The sequence below is a fragment of the Microcaecilia unicolor genome, chromosome 2 (assembly GCF_901765095.1).
Source record: "Microcaecilia unicolor chromosome 2, aMicUni1.1, whole genome shotgun sequence".
Classification (NCBI taxonomy): domain Eukaryota; kingdom Metazoa; phylum Chordata; class Amphibia; order Gymnophiona; family Siphonopidae; genus Microcaecilia; species Microcaecilia unicolor.
Genome location: NC_044032.1, coordinates 577,362,021 through 577,388,903, shown reverse-complemented (window position 1 = coordinate 577,388,903; position 26,883 = coordinate 577,362,021). Strand labels below are relative to the sequence as shown.

Sequence of the window (26,883 nt, the reverse complement as noted above, 5' to 3'; positions counted from 1 at the left end):
AGTCTTGGCACTGTTCAAACATGAGGCACTAGAAGTATCTTGCAAAGTTGATAGTGCAATTAATTTAGATCTAAATAACAGCAATTTAAAAATCCAATGTCTGATGAGGTACTGAAGCAGCGAGAACATTACAGATGTGACAAATGAAGTTGGCGCAGCTCTCCTTACCTGCCTGAATGATGAGCTTTGCACACTCATTACAAGGGAACAGGGTAACATAGATTCTGCAGCCCTTCACATCTGCCGAGTTTTTATTCACAAAAGCATTCAGTTCAGCATGGCATACTGTGGGGGTTCGAAAACAGAAAAGGTGAACCTTAACTTTGTAGCCAGCACGCATGCATGAATCCCAGTTCATAAGGAATACAAAATTAAGACATAGGGATAAGATATTGCCATTAAAATTCTCCCTGTAGGAAATGAATAAAAAACAAAAATAAAAAGCATATTTGACTATATGCTAGAGATCTGTTGATAAACAGTATATAAAGCACCGCCACACTGGGACAGACTAAAGGTCCATCAAAGCCCAGTATTCTGTTTCCAATAGTGCCCAATCCAGGTCACAAGTATCTGGCAGGATCCCAACAGAGTAAAACAGATTACCTGCTGGAGGAGTAGCCTAGTGGTTAGTGCAGTGGGCTTTGATCCTAGGGAACTGAGTTCCGATTCCTACTGTAGCTCCCTGTGACTCTGGGCAAGTCACTTAACCCTCCATTGCCCCTGGTGCAAAATAAAGTACCTGAACATATGTAAACCGCTTTGAATGTAGTTGCAAAAACCTCAGAAAGGCGGTATATCAAGTCCCATTTCCCTTATCACAGAAATAAGCAGTGGATTTTCCCCCCAAGTCCATCTTAATGTTTTATGGACTTTTCTGCCAGGAATTTGTCCAAATTTGAAAATGACCACCACAATATGACGATTAGGAATATTGAACTACTTGCCTTTTAACGACATGCTCTAATAAGAGTACCATGACAGCACCATTGAAGCAGGATAGGGCCTGATTCACCAAAGCTTTTGTCTCATTCTGAGAAAAACTTAGTGAAATACGCAAGCCAAGAACAGGCTCTGGCAGCAGCAACTGTGACAGGCCCCTTGAAAAGGGAAAGTAGCAGTGGACCCCAGCAAAAGACGAGCCACTAATTTAATCAAAAGGCAAAGAAGAAATGATGGGCTCCTGCAGCTGCTGATAGAAAAGCACCAGCAGATTCATTTTGCACAAGAAACATGATAGAAGTAGAGTAAGTTACAACAAATCCTAAGGAGGATTCTAGAGGGGAAATGTCTAAATGTGGATAGTTTACTAATGTAAAATGAATCTTATACTGGGGGCAGTCTACTCACGATCTGCACTTCTCAGGCATCGTTATGACTCACTAACTGAGGAAGAGACTGGACAGCACTAATGTCCTGCCTTGCTGGTTCTTGATGGTGCAGATAATTCAGGAGACAACTAGGCAGCTCTGCACTTATTTTGACCTTTTTGGTTATTTGTATCCCACCTTCCCCAAAGTGGGCTACAAGGTAAACATACATAATTATACATAAAGTTAAAATGATATAATCTAAAATACAAATCAAAACATCATAATGTTTCCAGACGATAGCTCAATTCCCACTCCACCCCCCCTCTCACGACATAGTTCTGTCACACGTTATTTACATATCCCAGCTATCTGAACAAATCAACAGTAATTCTCTTCCCACCTTTCACAAGTTTTTTTAAAATGCAACTGTATCCATCAATGATATTAAATGTGATAGTAACCAACCTCCACTCATTCAGCAATAGAAAAAAAGCACATATTCTTGCGTCCTCCAAATGCACCTCTCACAGTTGGAAGAGACAAGATATGTGTTCCTCCTGACCTCAACGGTCTACTAGGTTCTTTTATAACCTGCCTAACAAAAATATAGATAGCTCAAAATAATAAAAAAATATACATAAAAATAAACTTTTCAACTTTTCTTTGTGACACAGACAGGTGATGTTCATGAATGAGACACACCGAATACAAATTCATAGCTGAACATGTCATTAACTTTTTCCAAGACAGAAATTTTGTATGTAGGGAAAGGTTATGGACTCATTGTTACCAACTATCAGGGAGTAAAACTTACTGTTAAATCCTGTATTCGAAATTTGGGAGTAATGCTAGATGCTTGTTTAACTATGCAAAATCAGAAGCATTGTGTTATGTCAGCTTTATTTATTTGTTACATTTATATCCCACATTTTCCCAACTTATTTGCAGGCTCAATGTGGCTTACAAAGTACTGAGAGGCGTTTGCTATTTCAGTTGATAACAAATACAAGATTGTGTTGTGCTCAAATGAGGTAGAAGTGATTCCATGCGACCGTGCACAGCCTGGTTTTGTCTAAACTTGATTTTTGTTTATTTGGGTTTAATCATCAGCTAGACTCTAGGCTTTGCAGGTCGTGCATAACGCAGCAACATGTGCGATTGCTGAGGTGCCTAGCTCAGCGTACATTACTCCAGTGTTGAAATGTCATCACTGGTTGCCGGTATCGTTCAGAATCCATCAAAGAGTCTATGCAAATATGCCAATGCACTTCTGTGATGCTTTAAAAATGCATCAACTTGCTCGGTCATTGAGGTCTGAAAAACTCAGTTGTGTTAACCTTCAGTGACAGCGTTTCATTTTCCTAAACCAGATTGTGTGCTTTTCCTGCTGAAGGTCCTGATTTTTGGATAGCTTCTCTGGTTACAGGAAACTGTGTAATAACATTCAACAGTTTAAGCGTTTTTTTTTTTTTTTTTTGAAGACACGTTTGTTAAGGCTTATTTAGAAGAATGATCAGTCTTTCTGAAAGGGTATATATGGGTTTCAGTGACTTATCTCTGTGTGTTGCTTAAAGATTGTTTTTTTGATGTTAGTTGTCTAATGTCATTTTATTATGTTTGTTTGATGTGTTACCTGCTTTGGTTGAAGGCGGGATGTTAAGTGTGAAAAATAAATAAATAAAAATTAATCCAAAATATTTCATTGTTAAAAAGATGCAAGGATAAACAGAATTTACTCTGTTTTATAAACTTATTTTAAAAAGTTATCAAATTTTATTTTTCTCAAAAAAGTTTTAATCTTAACTTACTTTAGATGAGACATCTGGTATTGATGTGTTGCCTACTACTCAACCCCATATCACTCTATGCAAATTCACACTAACTTTACTGTCAACATCAAGAATTATTTTACACGTTCTAGTGAATATAGCTAGGATGCCTCCACCTCCACTTACCCCTTTTCACACAAATCAAATATGTATTCAAATTATGGTGTCACCTCAGTAACAGCAACATAAAACTCTCCATCCACTTGTCTACCTACAGTCAATAAGCCCTTCACTACACTAGATGCTGATAGAATATACAATCATATAGATTCATAACATCATGGCAATAGAACAGAAGGATAATAAGAACAGGACAGGAGCATATGGAATGAAAGACCAGTTAATCAAGTTTATTATAGATTTCCTACCCCACCTATTGTCAAATACATCTAGGCGGCTAACATACTAAAAATAAGATGATAAGATGGAGGGAAACAAAGATAGACACATAAGGAAATAAGGGCAGAACTACAATATCAATAGGACCGCGGGGTGTGGGTACAAAGACTGAAACATGTTTCAGACTCACAATAAAAATAAGAAGTTGGTATGAAGATAACTCCTCTAATCGTAAGCATAAAAAAGAAATGTTTTTAGTTCCATTTTAAACGCCTGGAGATTCACTTCATCTCTCGGTGGTTGCAGAAGCAGACTCCAATGTTTTGGAGCTTGAATTGAAAAAATAACAGACTGTGTACGTTCATAAAAAAACGTCCCAAAAAAATGGTACAATGAACAGAGATTGTGTTGCTGAGTGTAGTGTATGGGTTGGAACATATGGAATCAAATAATGAGAAAGATATTGAGGTTCACCTGACATTTTGATTTTATAAGCCAAAAGTATAGTTTTGCATGTAATTGTGTGTCCGATGGGAAGCTAATATGCTTCCTGAGGAAGCGGTGTGACATGATCAAATTTCTTCGAAACAATTAGTTTTATAGTAGTACTTTGCACAAGCTGAGGGTGATGGATAGCTTTACAATTGAGACCATTGTATAGAGCATTACAATAATCAAGTTGAGATATGGTAAAGGAGTGACTCAGACTTTTAATGCATGAAGCTTATTTGTTGCAGGCAAAAATAATCTACAGATTACAGCGTTAATCTGTGGTGCAAAGGATAGGTTTTAATCCAAGATCACCCCCAATATTTTACAGTTGAATGCTGGGGAACCAATATGGAGGAAAGGACTAAACACTGTGGCATAAAGGAGTGTGGGGAATTGGAAAATAGAATGTACTTGGACTTCTCAGGATTGAGAATAAGCCTATTGTTATTAAGCCATGCAGCAAACTGAATCAACTTGACATTGATATCAGGGATCCAATTAGAACAAGTAGAATCTAGTGGGTGCAAGAGTTGAATATCACCAGCGTAGACGAAAGCCATGAAACCCAAAGATTGGGCCAAATTCAGAAACGGTGCTATGAAGATATTGAACAACATTGGGAAAGGATGGAGCCTTGTGGTACACCTTATTGTGTAGTAAAAGCTAGAGAGGTTTCATTCTGGAACTGGATACATAAGATCTGTTAGAAAGGTATGATTGAAACCAGTCGAACACAGTATTGCTGATACCGTTGTAGTGCAATCTGTTTAAAAGGATGTCATGGTCTACTAAATCGAAGACCACAGATGAATCGAGAGTTAGCATAACAACTGGATTGTTAAGAGTCTAATTGACGCTGAATAAAGGTAGTAATCCTTAAAAGAGCAGTTTCCGTACTATGACGTGCACGGAAACCTGTTTAATGGGGGTGTAAAGCATTGGTTTTATCTAAGAAATCTTGCAACTGTTCAAAAAGCGAAGATACATACCTGTAGCAGGTATTCTCCGAGGACAGCAGGCTGATTGTTCTCACTGATGGGTCAGCGTCCACGGCGGCCCAGGAACTGGATGTACTTTCCAAGTACTCTTCAAAGCTTCGCGGGAGGATCTGGCACTCGGGGACCGCCCACCGCGCATGCGCGGACGTCTTCCCACCTGCGCACATCTGCTCCCGCCTCAGTTTATTTTTTTCCGCGTAGGAGAGTGGCTGCGTGTCTGTCTCTGTCCCTCAGGGACTTTTTAAACTCCGCTAAGCTAACCGCCTTTACCACATTCTCTGGCTACGAATTCCAGAGTTTAATTACACGTGGATTAATGAGACAAGGAGGGGTATAATCGAACGGGGTGCCCAAGTTTTCCTGAGGGCGTCCTTGCAGGACGTCCCCGCGAAGGGGCGGGGAAACCCGTATTATCGAAACAAGATGGGTCGACCTTAGAGATGGTCGTCCCTAGAGATGGTTGGCTCCGATTTTCAGTGATAATGGAAACCGAGGACGCCCATCTCAGAAACGACCAAATGCAAGCCATTTGGTCGTGGGAGGAGCCAGCATTTACTCTGCAGCTTCTCAGTACCGCTCCACTCATCTCTCCCTACACTCCTCCCCGGGAACTCCATTCACTGGGTAATCTCTCTTATCTGCACCCTTCTCCTGCACCACTAACGCCAGACTCCGTTCCTTTTATCTTGCTGCACCATATGCCTGGAATAGACTTCCTGAGCTGGTCCGTCAAGCTCCATCCCTGGCCATCTTCAAATCTAGGCTAAAAGCCCACGTTTTTGATGCTGCTTTTAACTTCTAACCCTTACTCACTTGTTCAGTATTTTTATCATCCCCACCTTAGTAATTCCCTTAATTGCCCTGTTTGTCCTAATTAGATTGTAAGCTCTATAGAGCAGGGACTGTCTCTTCATGTTCAAGTGTACAGCACTGCGTACGTCTAGTAGAGCTATAGAAATGATAAGTAGTAGTAGTAGTAATTTATGAACATTACCATTTTTCTTTACCATTCCAGATCCTGCTTTTGAAGATTAAAGCAGTCTCTTTATCCTCTAACCTTTATTCACTTTCCTAACGAAAAAAAAGTTTGTGGCCCTTGCAAATATCATCTCTAAGTTTTGTCCTAGAATTTCCCATCTAGCTGAAGACTGAGGTATTGCTATGACCCTCACCTTTGAATGAACCATCTCCACTTCAGAGCTAACACTGAACACACCATCCAGTAATCACCCCCTACTATGATCCCTTTTGAAGAGAGTCATTTACAATTGTATACAAATTATATTTTAAGAAATTCATTATCCAGAAATTATTAAAGCATCAACAGAAAAAGATCTAATTCATAAGTTGTGATCCAAATTCTTTGCAAAATATCCAACAGATCATCAGGTATCAAGAACTCAAAAGTAAAATACAGGATTTGCTGCAACTGTAACCCTGAAACCTTCATTTATAGTCCTATCAAGTCTTTAATCTGCATTAAAAAAATCATTTTGAAGAAATTTCTCTCTAGTGGTTTACGAAAGGAATACAAACCATAAGGGTATTTTGTATCCAGTTCGTTCGGTGCTGTTTTTCCCCAGGGCATTAAATCATCACTGCAACCAATGGGCATTCCATTGTACCCAATGCCTACAATTTTGTTTTCTGGATTCACAATGCAGGCACCAACCTAAAGCAGGAGAGAGATCGAAAGACTTGTAAATGCCTCACACTATTATGCATGTTACAGAAGAGTAATATTTCTCAACATGCTATATTAGATGAAATATACTGAATAATCCTATCCAAATCAACTGAAAAACTTATGAAATATTAGCAAAGTATTAGGTCTACAAACTTGAAAGTTGCAGAGTCAGAAACACCTGACAATGTTATGCAGGATTGGCGTATTCCTCGCCTATCATATAACACAATCTGACAATGCTGTGACCGACGTCAATTAACCAAAGTGGTTCACATTATATGATCATTATAGGAGTAGTTTTATAAGGTAATTTTTTACACATGATGAAAAAATGGCTCTTATATAGCGTAACAGCTCTAAACTTAAATTGTAAGCTCACTAGGGACAGAGAAAGTACCTGTGTATAATACGTAAAACCGCTTTGGTTGTACCACAGAAAGGTGGTCTATCAAATGTATTAAGTAACAAGAGAGAGGGGGGTGAAACAGTATACATAAATAGCAAATCAAAGAAAAAAGCACAACTGGGCCTTCAAGAATGAGAAAACAGGAGTCCTTTATTGCAGTCAGACCTGACACAGGCAATGTTTCGGCGTGAATGCCTGCCTCAGGGGTCCATTGATAAAGCATATATAAAAACGTTAAAATATGTTCATAGAAGAACACATACAATATTCATTAAAAAAAAACATGAATAATATAATTTAAAATAAAAATAAATAGTTATCCATAAGATGGAATGAACGTGCATACTTTTTATTGTAGGCATTGCCATGGGCAGAGTTCACAATTATGCACATTGATTATTAAAAAAATAAAATAAAATAAATGCTAACCTACAAGCATACTTGCAAACTTTACTCCTGAGCAGGTGTAAATGTACATGCTTGCAGTCAAAGAGCAATTTCTGCTACATATGCTAGTAATTTAATGCAGAGGGACTCGTTTTCAAAATAGAAAAACATCTAAAAAGTAACCTAAAAGGCAGATGTTTAATCCAGCGAAAAACATCCAAGTCATATAATCAAACAAAAGGAAAAAAAAACAGTCTAAATAATGGGCGACAGCTGGAGACGTTTCCAATAGAGTGAAATAGTTGTCTAGGAAATGAACTTTTTTCCCCATTATGTGGATTTGAAAATGTCTACAGGAACAGTCACCAATTTAGACATTCTAATTAGATTATGGGCTCCATGTGAAGACATTTATAGCATAGCAAGTCTGAAGTTGAAAAGTGTTTGGGATGGTCTCTCTCTATTCCTATGACATTTCAACACATAGGGTGGGGCTTTCTTCTCTTCTCATACCTTCCAAGAGCTGACTCTCCATTCTCTCCCTTCCAGGATCAGCAAGCGGCACCTAGGAAGCCTTCAGTCAGATGGCCTCTGCAACTTTCCCATTGTTTGCAGGTAAGCATAAACCTCTCAGCCATCCCTTCCCTTCTCTACTAGGCAGTTAACCTGAGACGTCTCTGCCCTATGTAGGTGTTAACCAAACACTTCTTGCTTATTGCAGGACAGGACTGAGCACTGCTGGTGATCAGTAGAGAACTCCGATACAATGGACTATGATAGTGATAACAATTGTTTCTACCTCTGTACAAATTGGACACACTCAGTTGTGGCTGCACATGGGAGGGTGGGGGGAGGCTCTGAGAATGGATGTGTGCACCCTCTTCTTTCAAGGTCAAGGACTCCCATTCTGTGCCTTTTCGCAGGATTCAGATCTCACTTCTGTTTTCACCAGGTGCAAGGGTGTCCACACCTGGTGGCTAAGCTCCCGCTTTGCACATCATTTGTCTCCCCCATTAGTGAGTAAGGGTTAGGAGTTAAAAGCAGCATCAAAACGGTGGACTTTTAGCTTAGATTTGAAGATGGCCAGAGATGGAGCTTGACGTCCTGGCTCAGGAAGATTACTCCAGGCATAAGGTGCAGCAAGATAAAAGAAACAGAGTCTGGAGTTTAGCAGTGGAGGAGGCAGATAAGAGAGATTTACCCAGTGAACAGAGTTCTCGGGGAGGAGTGTAGCGAGAGATAAGAGTGGAGAGGTACTGAGGAGCTGCAGTGTGAAAGCACTTATAAGTCAATAAGAGGAGTTTGAACTGTATGTGGAAATGGATAGGGAACCAATGAAATGACTTGAGGAGAGGGCTAATATAAGCATAGCGACACTGGCAGAATATAAGTCGTGCAGCAGAATTTTGAACAGATTGAAAGGGAGAGAGATGGCTTAGTGTGAGACCTGTGAGAACCAAGTTGCAAAGGTCTAAGCGAGAGGTGATAAGAGTGTGGATAAGGGTTCTGTTAGTCTGCTCAGAAAGGAAAGAACAAATTTTGGTGATATTATAGAGAACGAAACGACAGATTTTAGCAGTCTGTTGAATGTGTGCAGAGAAGGAGAAGGAGGAGTCAGTCGAAGATGACCCCAAGGTTATGAGCTGATGAGACAGTGAGAATGAGAGTGTTATCTACAGGTTGGTTTAGGGGGAAATATAAGAAGCTCAGTCTTGGTCATCATAAGACAGGGAGGATGAGAGTGTTATCCACAGAAATAGAGAATGTGGGAAGAGGAGAGGTTGGTTTAGGGGGAAAGAAAAGAAGCTCAGGCTTGGTCATGTTTAGTTTCAGATGGCGGTGAGACATCCAGGCAGCAATGTCAGACAGGAAGGCTGATACTTTGGCCTGGATTCCTGCTGAAATTTCTGGCGTGGGGAGGTAGATCTGGGAGTCATCAGCGTAAAGGTGATACTGAAAACCATGGGATGATCAGAGTACCAAGGGAAGAAGTACAGATGGAGAAAAGAAGGGGTCCCAGGCAGATCCCTGAGGTACACCAAATGATAGTGGGATAGAAATGGAGGAGGATCCACCAGAGTATACACTAAAAGTACAATGGGAGAAATAAGAAGAAAACCAGGAAAGAGCAGAGCCCTGAAATCCAAGTGAGGACAGTGTATCAAGGAGTGCGCGGTGATCAACACTGTCAAAAGCAGTACATAGATCGAGAAGGATCTGGCCAGGAACAGGTCATTTGAGACTTTAGCAAACACTGTTTAATGAAGCAGGCGAAAGCCAAACTGAAGTGGATCAAGAATAGCTTGAGATGAAGGGAAGTCAAGACAACAGCAGTGAACAGCACATTCAAGTATCTTGGATAGTGTAAGCCCCACCCCCTCTCAGGCGAGGAAGGAAATTAAACTCAATTTTTCCCAATTTAACCCCAAAACTTTGAATTACCAAACCTTCAATTTTGCATGTTAAGAACTGTTTTTTTATTTTTGTGTTTTCAAATTGAGGTAAGTATTTAACTATATAATGTATAGAACAATTTTTCTTTACTTAACAAACTGTTTCCTTATAAATGTCATTTCACATTCAACTTTTGTTTGTTCTCTATGTCAACAGGTCAACTGAACTTCTCAGACAAAAAAACCCAAACATCAGATAAGTGTTTCTCCCTTTTACAATATTTTACATTTACTTCCTGGGAACTGTTTCTCTTCTTATGCAAATGCTTAAAGAATTTGATTCTTTGGGTTTCAATTTTTATTTTACAGGACCATCTCTTTCAGTCATCTGAATTACCCAGCTGAATCCTCAGGTGAGTATTTTCCTCTCCCCTCTGTACCACTTCAAATAGGTAAATCTTTTCTCAGATCTGGGCACTTAGCTGTAACTGTTCCGTCCGCAACCAATTAGAGAAAATTCTCTCTTGTGTGGGGAGCCCTTGAAGAAGTTTTTGATGCAGGACGTTCCACAGGGTTCTTCTTCCTAAACCTCTCTGATAACGAAAATAAATGGAGGCAAGACCCTAAACTCCCTGTGCTCAATCAGGAACTAATTCCTCTCTAGTGACATTAATTGGTTCTCAATACTGGGCCACACTCTCTAATTAAAACCAAATAAATTTTAGGATTACTCTCTTCAAAGCCTACTCCTCACTGTAGAGTACCTATTCTATGATGCTGCAGCAGGCTCCAGCACTGCACCCAGGGGTCTCACACAGTAACACATCCCATATGCAGATGGTGGCTCAACATGCCATCCCATAGGTTTCATATACATACATGACATTACTCTCTATAGCTAGCAGATCAATCTTGGTAACACAGCATACCCATAAATAGTCAGTGTTGGATATTCCTTATCCTGCAGACAGATTCCAATTCTCTATCCCAGGTCCCTAACACACATCACGCTTCTCACACAGACCCAGCTTCCAGATTTCCCTCCTCAAATATCAAACTCCCCTTCAGACTCCCTTCAATCATACTCTAAATCCAGTCACACTATTTTCCTCTCATCCTTAAAGCTCTTCTCATTCCATATAATTACTAGCAGAAAACACAGTCTCTCCCACTCTCACCAGTTACTCACAACCTGTCTCAGCTGTCCTCCTCAGCATTTGCACTTCCTCTAAATAAAATTTTCAACTTTCCCTTCTCTTGCTCACAGCTCACTATCAGCACAACCTCTCACTCTCAGTGCTGCAGCCTTCTCCTTCTGGCCACTCTCATACTCAAAAATACACATACTCTCTTCATCTGTTTCTGCCCAACTTTCAACTGAACAGTAAGCTGTCGCCAAGGCAACCAGGTCTCAGCTTGCTCAGCTGTTGTTCCAGAGTGATGTCACTATAGAACCTTTTTTTCTTTTCCCTCTGGAGGAGCCCAGTTAAGATTATTTTAACCCCTGGGGCAGAAGGGCCAACGGGAGTAAGGAAGAAGGGTAAGAACTACCATTCCCAGAATCACTCTCTTCCCCACTAAACTATGCAGAAACTAGGGGAGGGAATAAAAGATTGGGAAATGGTTTCTGAGGAAGGTAATGAGGGTCAGCTGGAGGGATTGAGGGCAGAGGAAGCCGAGGAGGAAGATAAAATGGAGGTAACTGAGGGACTGGAGGAGGAGAGGATGGAAATTGCTGCTCTGGCTCAAACAGGAAAAGATACTGTAGGTGGGTGGCTGGCAGCTCCTTTGAGACGGTGGTGGTAGGCTGGAGTAGAAAGGCTGAGGCATTGAGGAAGGTCTCTGTTAAAGAGGGGACAGGTGCTGGCCTCAGGAAAGAGACAGGAATGCGGCACGGTTTAAACCCCAGGCCAGGGAAGGTGAAAAGAAACTGTTTCTTTGTGCTGTAAGATTAAGGAAGGAAAGCTGTATGAACTGTTTGAACCTGGAAAGTGTTTTGACTGCAAAACACAGAACTACTGTGTCTTCCTTTGGTTGTGTTCTGATTAGAAGAGGAATTATTTTGGTGTTAAAAGAAGGAAAGTTATATGAACTGTTTGAGCCTGGAAAGTGCTTTGACTGCAAACACCAAACTAATATGTTATGTTCTGATTAAAGGAGGACTAAGCAAGAAGCATTATTTTGTGTTAACCAAGGAAAGCTGTATGAACTGTTTGGGCCTGGAAAGGGCTTTGCCTGCAAGACACAGAACTAATGTGTTTTCCCCCTTTTTGGTTATGCTGAGTTAAAGCAAGAAAATAAAACCTTTTTACTTATAAGCAGTTTGCCTTTGTTGAGCCTCTGTGAAAAGAACTGAAGGAGGAGGGAGTCCTAAGAGCTCTCAAGGGTCTGAGACCAAATCCAAGATCAGCCCAAGGAGGTGTGGAGCGGAACAATAGCTATGCTGAGAAGGAAGCTAAGCAGGGTCGGGCTAGGCCGGGTCCTGGAAGGGCGACCCGGCTACAGATTTCAGAAAAGAAAAGGAGGCAGGAGTTGAAGGAGGGTTGAGAGCATGGACTAAGGGAAGGTGAGGTGGAGGTGAATTGGTTGAGAATTCAAGTTTAGTCTTGTGAACCTTATCATGAAAGTACTCAGCCAGAGTCTGGGGAGAAAGTGAAGGGGGAGTTGGAGGTGAAGGCACTTTGAAGAGAGAGTTCAGTGTGTGAAAGTCACGTTGAGGGTTTGAGCCAAGAGAATTTGTCAACTGGATGTAGTAGTCCTGTTTGGAAAGTGAAAGAGCAGACTGGAAGGAGATCAGCAAGAATATGAAATATATGAAGTTAGCATGGGATTTCAGCCAAAGGTGTTCAGCAGAGCGGGCACAGGAACGTAGGTAGAGGAGTCTAGAGGTCAGCCAAGGCTGGGGTTCGGTACACCTTACAGAAAGGGGAATGGGAGGAGCAAGAGTATCTATAAGAAGAGACAGCCTCATTGACAGACTTGGATAACATAGTGGTTGAGAAGAGATTTTAAACAGGGAGAACAGAGTAGAAAGTTCAATAGCATGAAGATTCCTAAATGTATTGGTTGATATTCGACAGGACTGGGGGAGGGAAGGTTGTTTAAGTGTGAAAGTTATCAGATGATGGTCAGAGAGGGGAAGAGCTGAGGTGCACAAACTGGAGAGTGAGCAGTTTGAGAAGAAGATAAGATCAAGACAGTGGCCATTCTGGTGAGTGGGGGTAGTGGAGCACAGTTGAAGATTGCAAGAGGATGTTAAAGCAAGAAACTGAGAAGCATGAGTCAGAGGGATCATTAGCATGAATGTTAAAATCCCCAAGAATGAGGGAAGGAGATGAGGGTTCAAGAAAGAAGGAAAGCCAGACGTCAGAGTCAGTGAGGGGGGGGGGGGGGTGTCGATAAATGACTGCTGCTCGGAGAGCCAGAAGAGTTATGAATGGAGTGGGCTTCAAAAGAAGAAAAGCAGTGAAACTGAGGTGCAAGAGGTTGAAATCTACAGGAGGGTGAAAGTAGCCCGACACCACCTCCGTGGCCAACCTGGCAAGGAGTATGGGAGAAAATGTAACCTCTATGACAAAGGGCTGCGGCTGAAGCAGAGTCTTCAGGGCAAAGCCAAATCTCAGTTAGGGCAAGCAGATGGAGAGTGATAAAGAGGTTGTGGACGTAAGAAAGTTTTTTGCAGACAGAGCACATGAGAAAGGCAGGGAAGAAATGGGAGGAGAGGAACAGAAATTAGATTGGAGACATCACGGTTTGACCTGCACAAATAGGATGAGAACTGATGTGGAGGACCAGGATTGGGATTGATATCCCCAGCGAAAAGCAGGAGAAATAGTAAGAGAAGAGTAGGAGAGGCATGACGACAGCGATGAAGTCGAAATGTACTCAGATAGAATGGATATGATTGAATGGAAGGAAGGAAATGTTGAAGGTTGAGAGCTAAGAAAGGAGAAGACAAAAGAGATGGTGAGATGATGAAAGCAGAAGGTGGGCAATGTGGAGAAATAGATTGGAAAGGGACAGTACCAAGAAAAGAAAGTATACTGGAGCCGTAAGAAGTAAATGGGAGAAAATACAAAGTGTACAGCGAAAATGCTTTGGTGCGCAGCACTTGGAGCTAAGGCCCTGGGAAGATCAGGGTGGACCTGGGAGTCACCCCAGAGAAGTCTGTGAGGATATGCAGATGGGCTGCAAGTCCTCCACAGCACCTGGAAAGCAGCTGGTAGGAGTGCTGGGCACCTCCACTACGCACCTCCCAGCCAAGAAAAGGCTTACCAGGGGTTAGGCCAAAGCCAGCATTCCTCCCCGAGAGTCACCCTCTTGTTTCAAGGTCAAGGGCTCCCATTCTGTGTCTTTTCTCAGGATTCAGATCTAACTTCTATTTTCACCAGGTTTACAGGTGTCCACGTCTGGTGGCTGTGCTCCCACTTTGCTCCTCATGTGTCTCTCCAATAGGCTCCATCCCTATTTATTTGGTGAACCACAGTCCCCTTTTCTTAGGTGCCCACCCATTCTCAGGGTTCGTGGAGGGGGGGAAGAATTATATGTACTGACTGTCATTTCGAGAGCACTGAACACACTCCTACAATCCTCCATTGTTAGGCAAATGTGAAGCTTTTCTATCCAATCCTGCAAACCATTTTCTATCTGGCCATAGGTGGGGGCCTCTCACAAACTCAAGCCCATAAGTTATGGTGAGGAGGGAATAGCATCCAATTACAGTTCATGCTCTACATCCCCTGCAGGTGGCTCCAGCCTGCTCCCTACATAATTTCCCCTAGCCTGTGCCCTGCTGCTCCCAGACTGAGGCTATTTATTCCTATGGGTAACCTCTCTTGCTGTTCAGTAACTGATTATTTTGCAATTCTCATAAAATAAACGAGTATTTAATGGTTTCTTTAACTCTTGACTCTTGTGGGTATCTCTCATAGTTAGAAGTACATAAGTATTACCATACTAGGAAAGACCAAAGGTCCATCAAGCCCAGCATCCTGTTTCCAACAGTGGCCAATCCAGGTCACAAATACCTGGCCAGATCCCAAAAAAGTACAAAACATCCTATACTGCTTAACCCAGAAATAGTGGATTTTCCCCAAGTCCATTTAATAACGGTCTATGGACATTTTCTTTAGGAAGCCGTTCAAACCTTATTTAAACTCCACTAAGCTAACCGCCTTTACCACATTCTCTGGCAATGAATTCCAGAGTTTAATTACACGTTGAGTGAAGAAAAAGTTTTCTCCGATTCATTTTAAATACTATATTGTAGCTTCATCGCATGCCCCCTAGTCCTACCCGTTCAACTCCACTCGTTATTTTATAGAGCTCTATCATATCTCCCCTCAGCCACCTTTTCTCCAAGCTGAAGAGCCCTAGCCGCTTTAGTCTTTCCTCCATAGGGAAGTCGTCCCATCCCCTTTATCATTTTTGTCGCCCTTCTCTGTACCTTTTCTAATTCCACTATATCTTTTTTGAAATGCGGCGACCAGAATTGTTGTTTTCCCTTTCCTCCTCACCAGTGTATACCATTGCTGACACCCTGACATACAGCCCCACACCTCTTGGACACACAGCACAGAGCTGCCTAAACAATATATGCTGCCTTGCACCAGCAATCCGCCACGTACAAACCTGCAGATATGCATAAGCAGTGCCTAGACTATTGTTTGCTCTCTGTTCAGCAGGCTACCTTACCCACAAGTAACATGGCTGAGGGCCAGAAAGGTCCTGCAAACAGCTGGGTCATATTAGCCACCTCAGTCTTCCTGAAAGTGTGATACAACCATACCACCACTTTCTGCACATTGGCTTCTATGATTCCCTAAAGGCTCAAGTAAACAATAAGCCCTTCCTCATTTCTTAGAGCTCTTGCCCTCCCCCTAACTACAACCCACCTGCATCTATCACCAAATTCTGTGTCTGTCCTAAACAATTTTAAATAGTGATATAAATTTGGTTGCTACTGTTCTAACTTGATCCAGGTAATTATCCAAATACTGATCTGAATATTGTGATAAGTACCAGTGGCTGATTAGTCCCCAAATATTCGTCATCAGTATCTTGGGATGACCCCATACTGAATATATTTGGGTTTAAAACGCCCGTGACAGCCAGCATTTATAAATCGCCAAATCATCTTCCTCTATGTAACCTGAAATGCCTTTTATCTGGAAAACTTCATCCTCCTGTAAGTGCATCAAATACCTGAATTTTCTAATATACATATATAAGGAGGATCCAGGAGACTGTGTTGTGGAATGTGGCCATACTTATTAGCACCAGATAGGAAACAAATTGCTGCATTTTAGAGTGTGCAGAGTCTTCCAATTTGCTTGAGAGATGCCTGCATATATCGCATTACAATAATTTGATGGGTCAAAAATGCATGGAGGAGTGTATGACTTGTCTTATCAAAATAACCATGTACTGTATAATAACTGTATAAACAACTTCCAGGCTCTGTTGGGTATGATGAAGATTTTAATCAAACCTGTGGCATGCAGAAGCTAGATTCTATGAGAAAGGAATCTGCAGTGACTGTTTTCAAGGACATGTACTGGTCAGCTTATAGTGTTAGTAGGGAAATGATATTACAAAGAAATGAAGTTTATATATTAGAAAATAATTTGAGAAGTGTATTGCTCGATTGTGATTTTTCTGAGCATATAGTCCTCACATTCAGTAACATCAATGTGCTTTTTTTTTAAATTCCGGATTATGCATCAGGTTAGCATTATGTTTACAGTGTAGACCAGTATCCGAACACCATTATCCTATTTTAGAAAGAATCTATATTACACTTGTCCTTTAACTAAATACAAAATAGGAAACATTTCAATCCTACTTTCTCTTGTTCACAGTTTGAGTTGGCATAAAAAGCTGGTAATCATGATTTTTTTTAAACACGTTCTTACAAAGGTCCTGTCTCAAAATATATTTAACTACATCTTTATTGACTTGGGAACCTAAAACTGACTGGCTTAGCCCTCAAGTTCTCAGTCAAACATAGCTCCAGCAGCAGCCGCACCACTGGTTTCTGAGTCTGGAGCAATTGCTTCTGCTGGTGGCATAGGGATTCGGGACTCCTCGTTTCAATGGAAATCTCAAGACATACCAGGGACTTCTGAATCGATACCAAATCGTATTTGTGTTACAGACCAGAAACTGTGTCGGACCAGTGGCCTATATCATTTCCCTCCTTACTGGTCCAGCGCTGGCCTGGGCTCTCCTATCTGGGAGAGAACGACCCCATACTGAATAACCTGGTGGAGTTCCTGATTCACTTTCATAGTATTTTCGAGGAATCTGGTAAGGCCACATCGGCAGCCATGGAACTGTTGAACCTATGACAGAGTTCCCAGACCAGTAAAGACTCGCCATTCATTTCCGTATTCTGGTGGCAGAATTAGAATGGCATGACGAAAACCTAGCTGCTGTGTTCTGACCAAACTATCTGCTATTCTCAAGTGGCCCTGGACAGTGGGCCACCATGTCCTCTAGAGGTTCTTGGGCTTTGCCAATTCTCATCGACATTTCATCTTGAATTACTCTACCATTGCTGGCCCTTGACTGCCCTTACCCAGAGGGAGGTGAACCCCTGGGATTGGCCACCAGAAGCCATAGACGCGTTTAACCACCTTAAGCAGGCCTTTACTACTGCCCCAATCCTTCAGCATCTGGATCCCAAGAAAAGGTTCTAATGAGGTCAACATTTCTACATCTGGGACCGGTGCCATCCTATCCCAGTCCAATTCCAGTGGCTAACTACTACTACTACTTAGCATTTCTATAGCGCTACCAGGGTTACGCAGCGCTGTACAAGTTTAAACATGGGGAAGGACAGTCCCTGCTCAAGAGAGCTTACAATCTAAAGGTAACAAACTATGTAGTCAGTGTAGGTATCATGAATGGGGAAGGTGGTTAGGCGCCAAAAGCAAGGGAGAAGAGAGGACTTTGAGTAAGGACTTGAAAATGGGCAGGGAGGGCACATGGCGTATGGGCTCGGGAAGTCTGTTCCAGGCATAAGGTGATGCGAGGCAGAAGGGGCAGAGTCTGGAGTTAGCGGTGGTGGAGAAGGGTACAGATAGGAGTGATTTGTCCTGAGAGCGGAGGTTACGGGTGGGAACATAGGGGGAGAGGAGGGTAGAGAGGTAATGGGGGGCTGCAGATTGAGTACACTTGAAGGTCAATAGGAGAAGCTTGAACTGTATATGGTAGCGGATCGGGAGCCAGTGAAACGACTTGAGGAGAGGGGTGATATGAGAGTATCGGTTCACGCGGTAGATGAGGCGTGCGGCGGAATTTTGGACAGATTGAAGGGGGGATAGGTGGCTAAGCGGGAGACCAGCGAGGAGAAGGTTGCAATAGTCAAGACGAGAGGTAACGAGCGAGTGGACGAGGGTTCGGGTGGTCTGTTCTGAGAGGAATGGGCGAATTTTGCTAATATTATAGAGGAAGAAGCGACAGCTGTCTGCTGGATATGGGCAGAGAAGGAGAGGGAGGAGTCGAAAATGACTCCGAGATTGCGGGCTGAAGAGACGGGGAGGATGAGGGCATTGTCAACAGAGACGGAGAGTGGGGGAAGAGGAGAGGAGGGTTTGGGTGGAAAGACAAGGAGCTCAGTCTTTGCCATGTTCAGTTTCAGATGCCGGTTGGACATCCAGGCGGCGATGTCTGAAAGGCAGGCCGAAACTTTGGCCTAGGTTTCGACTGTGATGTCGGGAGTGGAGAGGTAGAGCTGGGTGTCATCGGCATAGAGATGGTACTGGAAACCATATGATGAGATCAGCGAGCCCAGGGAAGAGGTGTATATCGAGAAAAGAAGCGGTCCAAGGACAGATCCTTGAGGAACCCCAACAGAGAGTGGGACGGGGGTGGAAGAAGAGCCATTAGAAAATACTCTGAAGGTGCGTTGGGAAAGATACGAGGAGAACCAGGAGAGGACGGAGCCCTGGAACCCGAATGAGGACAGTGTGTCAAGAAGTAAGTTATGATTGACGGTGTCAAAGGCAGCAGATAGGTTGAGGAGGATAAGGATGGAATAGTGACCTTTGGATTTGGCAAGGAACAGGTCATTGCAGACTTTAGAGAGTGCTGTTTCTGTTGAGTGTAGTGGGCGAAAGCCGGATTGAAGCGGATCGAGGACGGCCTGAGAGGAGAGGAAATCAAGGCAGTGGCTGTGGACAGCGCGTTCAAGTAATTTGGAGAGGAAGGTGCCTTTTTATAGAGGAAATTCGCTCCAGTCAATAGAAATTATACAATCAGCGATCAAGACCTGCTGGCCATAAAAATGACGCTAGAGCAATGGCACCACTTACTCGAGGGGTCCAAGTTCCCTTTCATCGTGCTGATTACAAGAACCTGCTATATCTCCAAGAGACCCACTGGCTTAAACCCCGACAAGCCAGGTGGCGATTATTTTTTTCATGTTTTGAACTATGTTTCTGTTCAACAGAGAAGAATACCAAAGCAGATGCTTTGTTAGGCTCTATGGAAACAGACTAGGCATAATCTGAACACAATATACCATCGATCTGGCATGCATCCTAACTGCCACCATCATATCAGTACCACCAGAGAAGACTCTTCTACCTAGAGTCGAAGACAGCAGGCCATCTCGGAATATGAGGTACAACAAAGCTAATTTCCCATTCCTAAGGGTGACCCTGGTCCTAGCTAGCCTTGCTCCTGGTTCCTGCTGAGTGGCGCTCCTGGTTCCCGCCCGAGCCAAGTCCTGTTCCTGGTTCCTGCCAAAGCCATGATCCTGGTTCCTGCTTGAGCCGAGTCCTGTTCTTGGTTCCTGTAAGAGCCATGTTCCTGGCTCCTGCCAGAGTCTTATTCCTGGTCCCAGCTGAAGTCATGTTCCTGCGTTCCTGACTGGTCTAGCCACTGAGTTCCTGTTGTACTAGCTACCTGCTTATATCTCTCTTTGCACAGGCCTGGGAGGTGATCTGTCTGCTGAAGTTGACCCTGCGACTGTGGTCCAAGGTATTAAAACCTCTGGATTCCAGGAAACTACCTAGTGGAGCGATCATTAAATTGAACAGAATGGGGAAAGAGAGGAGCCCTGGGGAACACCACAAACAGAGGACCAAGGTGGAGACATCAGACCAGTCTGCTTTACTTGATATTGTCTAGATTTCAGAAAACCATTGAACCATTGAAGGACTACACCACAGATGCCAAAATGATGCATCAAACTTAGTAAAATACAATGGTCAACTCTATCAAAAGTGCTAGATGTATCAAAACTTTTAATTCTACAGTTTGTTATATCTACCTAAGCTCAGTTCCTCCTAAAATTAGCTATCAAGGTGGTTAAAACAGTTTCTGTACTATATCCAGGTCTGAACCCAGATTGAGAACTATGCAGAACAGAATGTGAATGAAGATATTTGACAGGTTGAGATCACACCAATCCTTCCATCATCTTTACTAACATAGTAACATAGTAGATGACGGCAGAAAAAGTCCTGCACGGTCCATCTAGTCTGCCCAACAAGATAAACTCATATGCGCTACTTTTTGTGTATACCTTACCTTGATTTGTATCTGCCATTTTCAGGGCACAGACCGTAGAAGTCTTGCCCAGTACTAGCCCCGCCTCCCAACCACCAGCCCTACCTCCCCCCACCGGCTCTGCCACCCAATCTCCGCTAAGCTTCTGAGGATCCATTCCTTCTGAACAGGATTCATTTATGTTTATCCCACTCATGTTTGAATTCCGTTACCGTTTTCATCTCCACCACCTCCCGCGGGAGGGCATTCCAAGTATCCACCACTCTCTCCGTGAAAAAATATTTTTCTGAAGTTTTACTTTGGTGGCGCTTTATTGACGATATCTTTATGTGGTGTGGAGATCAAGTTCGACAATCAATTCATTGAATATTTAAATCGGTGTGATCACAATCTTAGATTTATGTCATCTAGAAGTTCTGATCATCATATTCATTTTCTTGTTATTCATATTTTTTATGCGGCTGGGATGTTTCAGATATCTATTTATAAAAACAGACATTGATAGGAACATGCTGCTTCATTACCAGTGTCACTGTCCAAGAGCCTTGCATAATAGTACTCCATTTAGCTAGTTTTTGCGGCTAAAGAGGCTATGCTCTTCAGATATAGATTTTAAATTGCAAGCTAAGTAAATGTTGTCTGGCTTTTGGGAGAAAGGTTATCCCGAGAGCTTAAGAAAGCTTTTAAAAGAGCTACCGTGAATGGTTTCAGCCCTTGACAACGTGAAGCATCTACCTCCCCAGTTTGTGTTCTGCCTTACTCTTCATATATGCAAAGTTATCTATAAGCACTGAAATGTTTTGGGTGCACATACTCAATTTCAGTCTCTCCCTAAGATTGCCTTTAAATGCAAAGAGAAATTTAGGAGAATTTTTTGCTAACTCTTCTATGATTACTCCTAATGATCATCAACCCCGGGGTCATTCCCCTTGTGGTCAGTGCTTGTATTGCACTTATTCTAGGACTGTAACGTTTGTTACTATACCTAATGCTAATAAGCATTTTTTCTAAACAATGTCACTAATTGTAATTCTGTGCAAGTGGTGTACTGTGTGATTTACCCATGTCAAAAGATGTATATTGGGAAAACCAGATGTGCTATTAAATATCGTGTGGATGTATTTAAGCTGTATTCGCACTGGTAAAATTGAAGCCCCACTGGTAGAACATTGGCGCTTTGCTACTAACAGACTTGAGGTTTAAAATGCCAGATTCACAAGCCTAAGGGAGGAGATGTTTCTCGTAAGCTATTATATCAAGAGCAAAAATTGATTTTTTTTTTTTTGTGGAACACGATTAATCCTAGTGGTTTAAAAAAAAAAAAAAAAAAAAAAAAAAAAAAAAAAAAAGAGGTTGAATGACCATAGGGTGGTTGACTCCGTCAGTACCCAATCCAAAACTTTTGAATCATGACGCCAAGTTTTGATGATGTATTCAAATGACTTTACAAGCATTGCTTGTAAGTTTCACTCTTCTGAGATCCACTGATGGTCTTGATCTGTGAGTAGTTAAAGGACTGTTTTGAAAATGACATTTTTTGAAGATTTTTGTATCTATTAAGAGTATAGTTTTAGAAACTCTTCATTGAAAATAGTTTTGTTACAACAATTTTTTTGTTTTTTTCTGTTTACTGATTTGATGTTTTTGGATTCATCCTCCTGAAGAACTCTACTGGTGAAACTATTGGTTTTGTGGAGTTTATTTTTGATTTTGGACACTTGTTTGATCTGGCATGCCAGCACTGCTCTACGTGAGATGATCTGTTTGCATCTGATTGCAACATTATCTGCAACTTATTGCTACATCATCAGCTACAAATAAGTCTTCTTTGTATTATTTGCCTCAATAATTGTTTTAGTTGTGAAGAATGTTATGAAGAATTGCTGAAGGCATTAGAAACATAAAAACATGATGGCAGATAAAGGCCATATGACCCATCCAGTCTGCCCATCCTCTGTAACCCCTAATTCTTCCTGTTCCTAAGCGATCCCACATGCTTATCCTATGCCTTTTTAAATTCTGGAACAGTCCTCGACTCCACCACTTCCACTAGGAGGCCATTCCACGCCTCTACCACCCTTTCTGTGAAATAATCAGGGCTTTTTTTGAGGGGGGAACTTGGAGGTACTGAGTACCGGCACCTTTTCCATTGTCTGCTAAATTTGACCCATGGATCCCAAGTTTTAATGAAAGATCTCAGACTCTACACACCAATTCTGCCTTGTCATAGATTCTGTGACTGGTTGCAGGGGGCCTGGCTGTTGTAGGGTGGGTCCCCCCTCAGTGATCACCCCATCCCAGAAGGGTGGCCTGGCATTTGAGTACCAGCACCTTTCTTCACTAGGAAAAAATGCACTGGAAATAATACTTCCTTAGGTTACTCCTAAGCCTATTCCCTCTTAACTTTGTCATATGCCCCCTCATTCCAGAGCTCTCCTTCATTTGAAAAAGGCGCTCTTCCTGTACATAAATGCCCTTGAAATATTTAAACGTTTCTATCATATCTCCTCTCTCCCTCCTCTCTTCCAGCGTATATATGTTGAGGTTCATAAGCCTGTCCCTATAATTTTTGCATTCAAGACCGCTTACTAATTTCGTAGCCGTCCTCTGGACTGACTCCATCCGGTTTATATCTTTCCATAGGTGTGGTCTCCAGAACTGCACGCAGTACTCCAAATGAGGCCTCACCAGAGACTTATACAACGGCACTATCACCTCCTTTTTCCTCCTTCTACTACTACTATTTATCATTTCTAAAGTGCTACCAGGGTTGCGCAGCGCTGTACAATTAACAAAGAAGGACAGTCCCTGCTCAAAGGAGCTTACAATCTAAAGGACAAAAAGTGCAGTCAATCAAGATTGAGGCAGTCTAGACTTCCTGAATAGAGGTACAATGGTTAGGTGCCGAAAGCGACATTGAAGAGGTGGGCTTTGAGCAAGGATTTGAAGATGGGTAGGGAGGGGGCTTGGCGTATGGGCTCAGGGAGTTTATTCCACGCATAGGGCGAGGCAGAAAGGGCGGAGTCTGGAGTTGGCGGTGGTGGAGAAGGGTACTGAGAGGAGGGATTTGTCCTGTGAGCGGAGGTTATGGGTAGGAGCCTAAGGGGAGATGAGGGTAGAGAGGTAGTGAGGGGCTGCAGATTGAGTGCATTTGTAGGTTAGTAGGAGAAGCTTGAACTGTATGCGGTACCTGATCGGAAGCCAGTGAAGTGACTTGAGGAGAGGGGTGATATGAGCATATCGGTCTAGGCGGAAGATAAAACGCGCAGCAGAGTTCTGAACGGACTGAAGGGGACATAGATGGTTAAGTGGGAGGCCAGTGAGGAGTAGGTTGCAATAGTCAAAGCGAGAGGTAATGAGAGAGTGAATGAGAGTTCGGGTGGTGTGCTCAGAGAGGAAAGGGCCAATTTTGCTGATGTTATAGAGAAAGAAGCAACAGGTCTTGGCTGTCTGCTGGATATGGGCAGAGAAGGAGAGGGAGGAGTCGAAGATGACTCCGAGGTTGCTGGCAGATGAGACAGGGAGGATGAGTGTGTTATCGACTGAAATAGAGAGTGGAGGGAGAGGAGAAGTGGGTTTGGGTGGAAATACAATGAGTTCGGTCTTGGCCATGTTCAGTTTCAGGTGGCGGTTGGACATCCAGGCAGCAATGTCGGATAAGCAGGCCGATACTTTGGCCTGGGTTTCAGCAGTGATGTCAGCATAAAGATGATATTGGAAACCATGAGATGAGATCAGCGAGCCCAGGGAAGAGGTGTAGATTGAAAAAAGAAGGGGTCCAAGGACAGATCCCTGAGGAACTCCAACAGAGAGCGGGATGGGGGTGAAGGAAGATCCATGAGAATCTACTCTGAAGGTACGGTGGGAGAGATAAGAGGAGAACCAGGAGAGGACAGAGCCCTGGAACCCAAATGAGGATAGTGTAGCAAGAAGTAAATTATGATTGACAGTGTCAAAAGCGGCGGATAGGTCGAGGAGGATGAGGATGGAGTAGTGACCTTTGGATTTGGCAAGGAACAGATCATTACAGACTTTAGTGAGTGCCGTTTCTGTCGAGTGTAGAGGGCGAAAATCGGATTGAAGTGGATCGAAGATGGCATAAGAGGAGCGGCTGTGAACGGCGCGTTCAAGTATCTTGGAGAGGAAGGGTAGGAGGGAGATGGGGCGGTAGTTGGAAGGGCAGGTAGTGATGGTTTTTTGAGGAGTGGTGTGACTACAGCATGCTTGAAGGAGTCAGGGACAGTTGCAGTGGAGAGAGAGGTTGAGGATATGACAGATGGGGGGGGGGTGACAGTAGGAGAGATGGTGTTTAGTACGTTAGTGGGGATGGGATCAGAGGGACAGGTGGTGCATTTCGAGGAGGAAAGAAGGTGGGCAGTTTCCTCCTCGGTGATATCAGAAAAAGAGGAGGCGGCGTCCTGGGTTGGTTGGTTGAGGGAGTGGGTTAAAGGGTGAAGAGGAAGAGGTGGCTTGGTAGTGAATTCAAGGTTGATCTTCTGCACCTTGTCACGGAAGTAGTCAGCCAGTGATTGAGGAGAGAGTGAGGGGGGGTGGGAGCGGAGGGCACTTTGAGGAGGGAGTTAAGGGTGGCGAAGAGACGACGAGGGTTGGAGCTGAGAGAATTAGTCACTTGGGTGTAATAGTCCTGTTTGGCAAGGAATAGGGAGGAGTGGAAGGAGGATAGCATGAATTTGTAATGAATGAAGTTGCTATGGGTGCGAGATTTCCTCCAGAGGTGTTCAGCAGATCGGGCGCAGGAGCAAAGATAACGGATGCAAGGGTCAGCCAGGGCTGGGGTTTAGTATGCCTTGTGGGACGGGAGATGGATGGTGCAAGGGTATCCAGAGCAGAGGAAAGAGTTGCATTGTAAGTAGAGACAGCCTTGTTGACAGACTCAGAGGACATGATGGACGGGAGGAGATTAGAGATACTAGAGGATAAGGTGGGAGGGTCAACAGCCTGGAGATTCCTGAAAGTAGTGGTTAGTGTTGGGCGGGACTGAGGGGGGGGGTGATGAAGTGTGAAGGTGATCAGGCGATGATCTGAGAGAGGAAGAGCAGAGGAGCAGAAATTGGAGGGTGAGCAGGTAGAGAAGAGGACAAGGTCAAGACAATGGCCAGTTTGGTGAGTAAGGGTGGTGGAGCCCAGCAGGAGGTTGAAGGAGGATGTCAGAGTGAGGAACTGAGAAGCGCAAGAGTCGGATGGGTTGTCAGCGTGTATGTTAAAGTGTCCAAGAATGAGGGACGGAGATGGTCCCTCATGCTGGTCATGCCTCTCTTCATGCACACAAGCAAGCATCCTTCTGGCTTTGGCCGTCGCTTTTCTACCTGTTTGAAAGCTTTAAGGTCGTCAGACACAATCACCCCCAAGTCCCACTCTTCCTTCGCACACTGAAGCACTTCACCCCCCTATACTGTACCGTTCCCCCGGATTTTTGCAACCCAAGTGCATGACCCTGCATTTTTTGGGATTAAACCTTAGTTGCCAAATATCGGTCCATTCCTCTAGCTTCGCTAGGTCCTTCCTCATGTCATTCACACCCTCCAGGGTGTCCACCCTGTTGCAGAGTTTAGTATCATCCGCAAAGAGGCAAACCTTACCAAACAGCCCTTCCGCAATATCGCTCACAAAGACATTAAAAGAGCCGGCCCTAGGACCAATCCCTGCGGTACTCTACTGACGACATCTTTTCTTCAGAGCAAGCTCCATTTACGACTACCCTCTGTCTCCTACCATTCAACCAATTTTTAACCCAATCAGTTACTCTAGGTCCCATACCAAGGGCATGTTTGCAGGTATGATCACAGCATACAAGCAGCTTTCCACACTGTCAAATCCAATTAACCGATGTGTTTCACCCGAAGGCATCATCAGGGGTTTAACTGTGAGAAAAATAGGGATTGATACCGATGATTACCTCTGATAATAATACATTCGATATGCTACTTTCCCTATACTTTATTACACAAAAGTACCTTAGATGTCTCCTTAGATGTTTGACGGTGTGGAAAGCTGCTTGTAAGCTGTGATCATACCTGCAAACAGTGAAAGGTTTGACGGTGTGGGACACTGGAGTGTTGATTTTATTGACACCTTGAGATATGATGCAAATAATTATGGACTACAAGACGCATAGCTTTTGAATTACAGCAGAGGACCTTTTTGTGAGATGGGATGACAGCATTCATTTCAAGCATTACATCATTGGTAAAGAACGGCAGAAATACTGCTGAAGGACTTTAAAGCAGTAAAGGTGTAAAGCCTTATATATTAAGCAACAAAGCTTTAATGTGAAAACTTGTAGATAACTGTCTGAAGAGTTAAGGCAAGAACGTTTATCTTTGATAAAGAGACTACATATCATCTGGTTTATGCTATGGTCTTGTAGATGAAAAGAATAAATGCAGTGTGGAATTGTGTATAGGTATAGTGTGAATGAGTGTATGAATGTTAATAGTGTAGAGGGAAATAAGATTGATATGCTCATGATGAAATTTGATAAAATATGTTAATAGCATATG

General features: G+C 43.0%; 1 protein-coding gene across 2 annotated transcripts in view; it reads right to left on the bottom strand.

The window, feature by feature from the left end:
* The window catches only part of DCTD (dCMP deaminase), a 49,855-nt gene that overhangs the window by 10,278 nt on the left and 12,694 nt on the right, over nucleotides 1–26,883 (bottom strand). For both annotated transcript variants that reach the window (XM_030192662.1, XM_030192661.1), the window contains exons 3-4: nucleotides 6,508–6,643; nucleotides 169–285 (exon numbers count right to left, since the gene is read on the bottom strand). In XM_030192662.1, coding sequence (XP_030048522.1) covers nucleotides 169–285; nucleotides 6,508–6,643 — 253 coding nt within the window. The remainder of the gene's footprint in view (nucleotides 1–168; nucleotides 286–6,507; nucleotides 6,644–26,883) is intronic.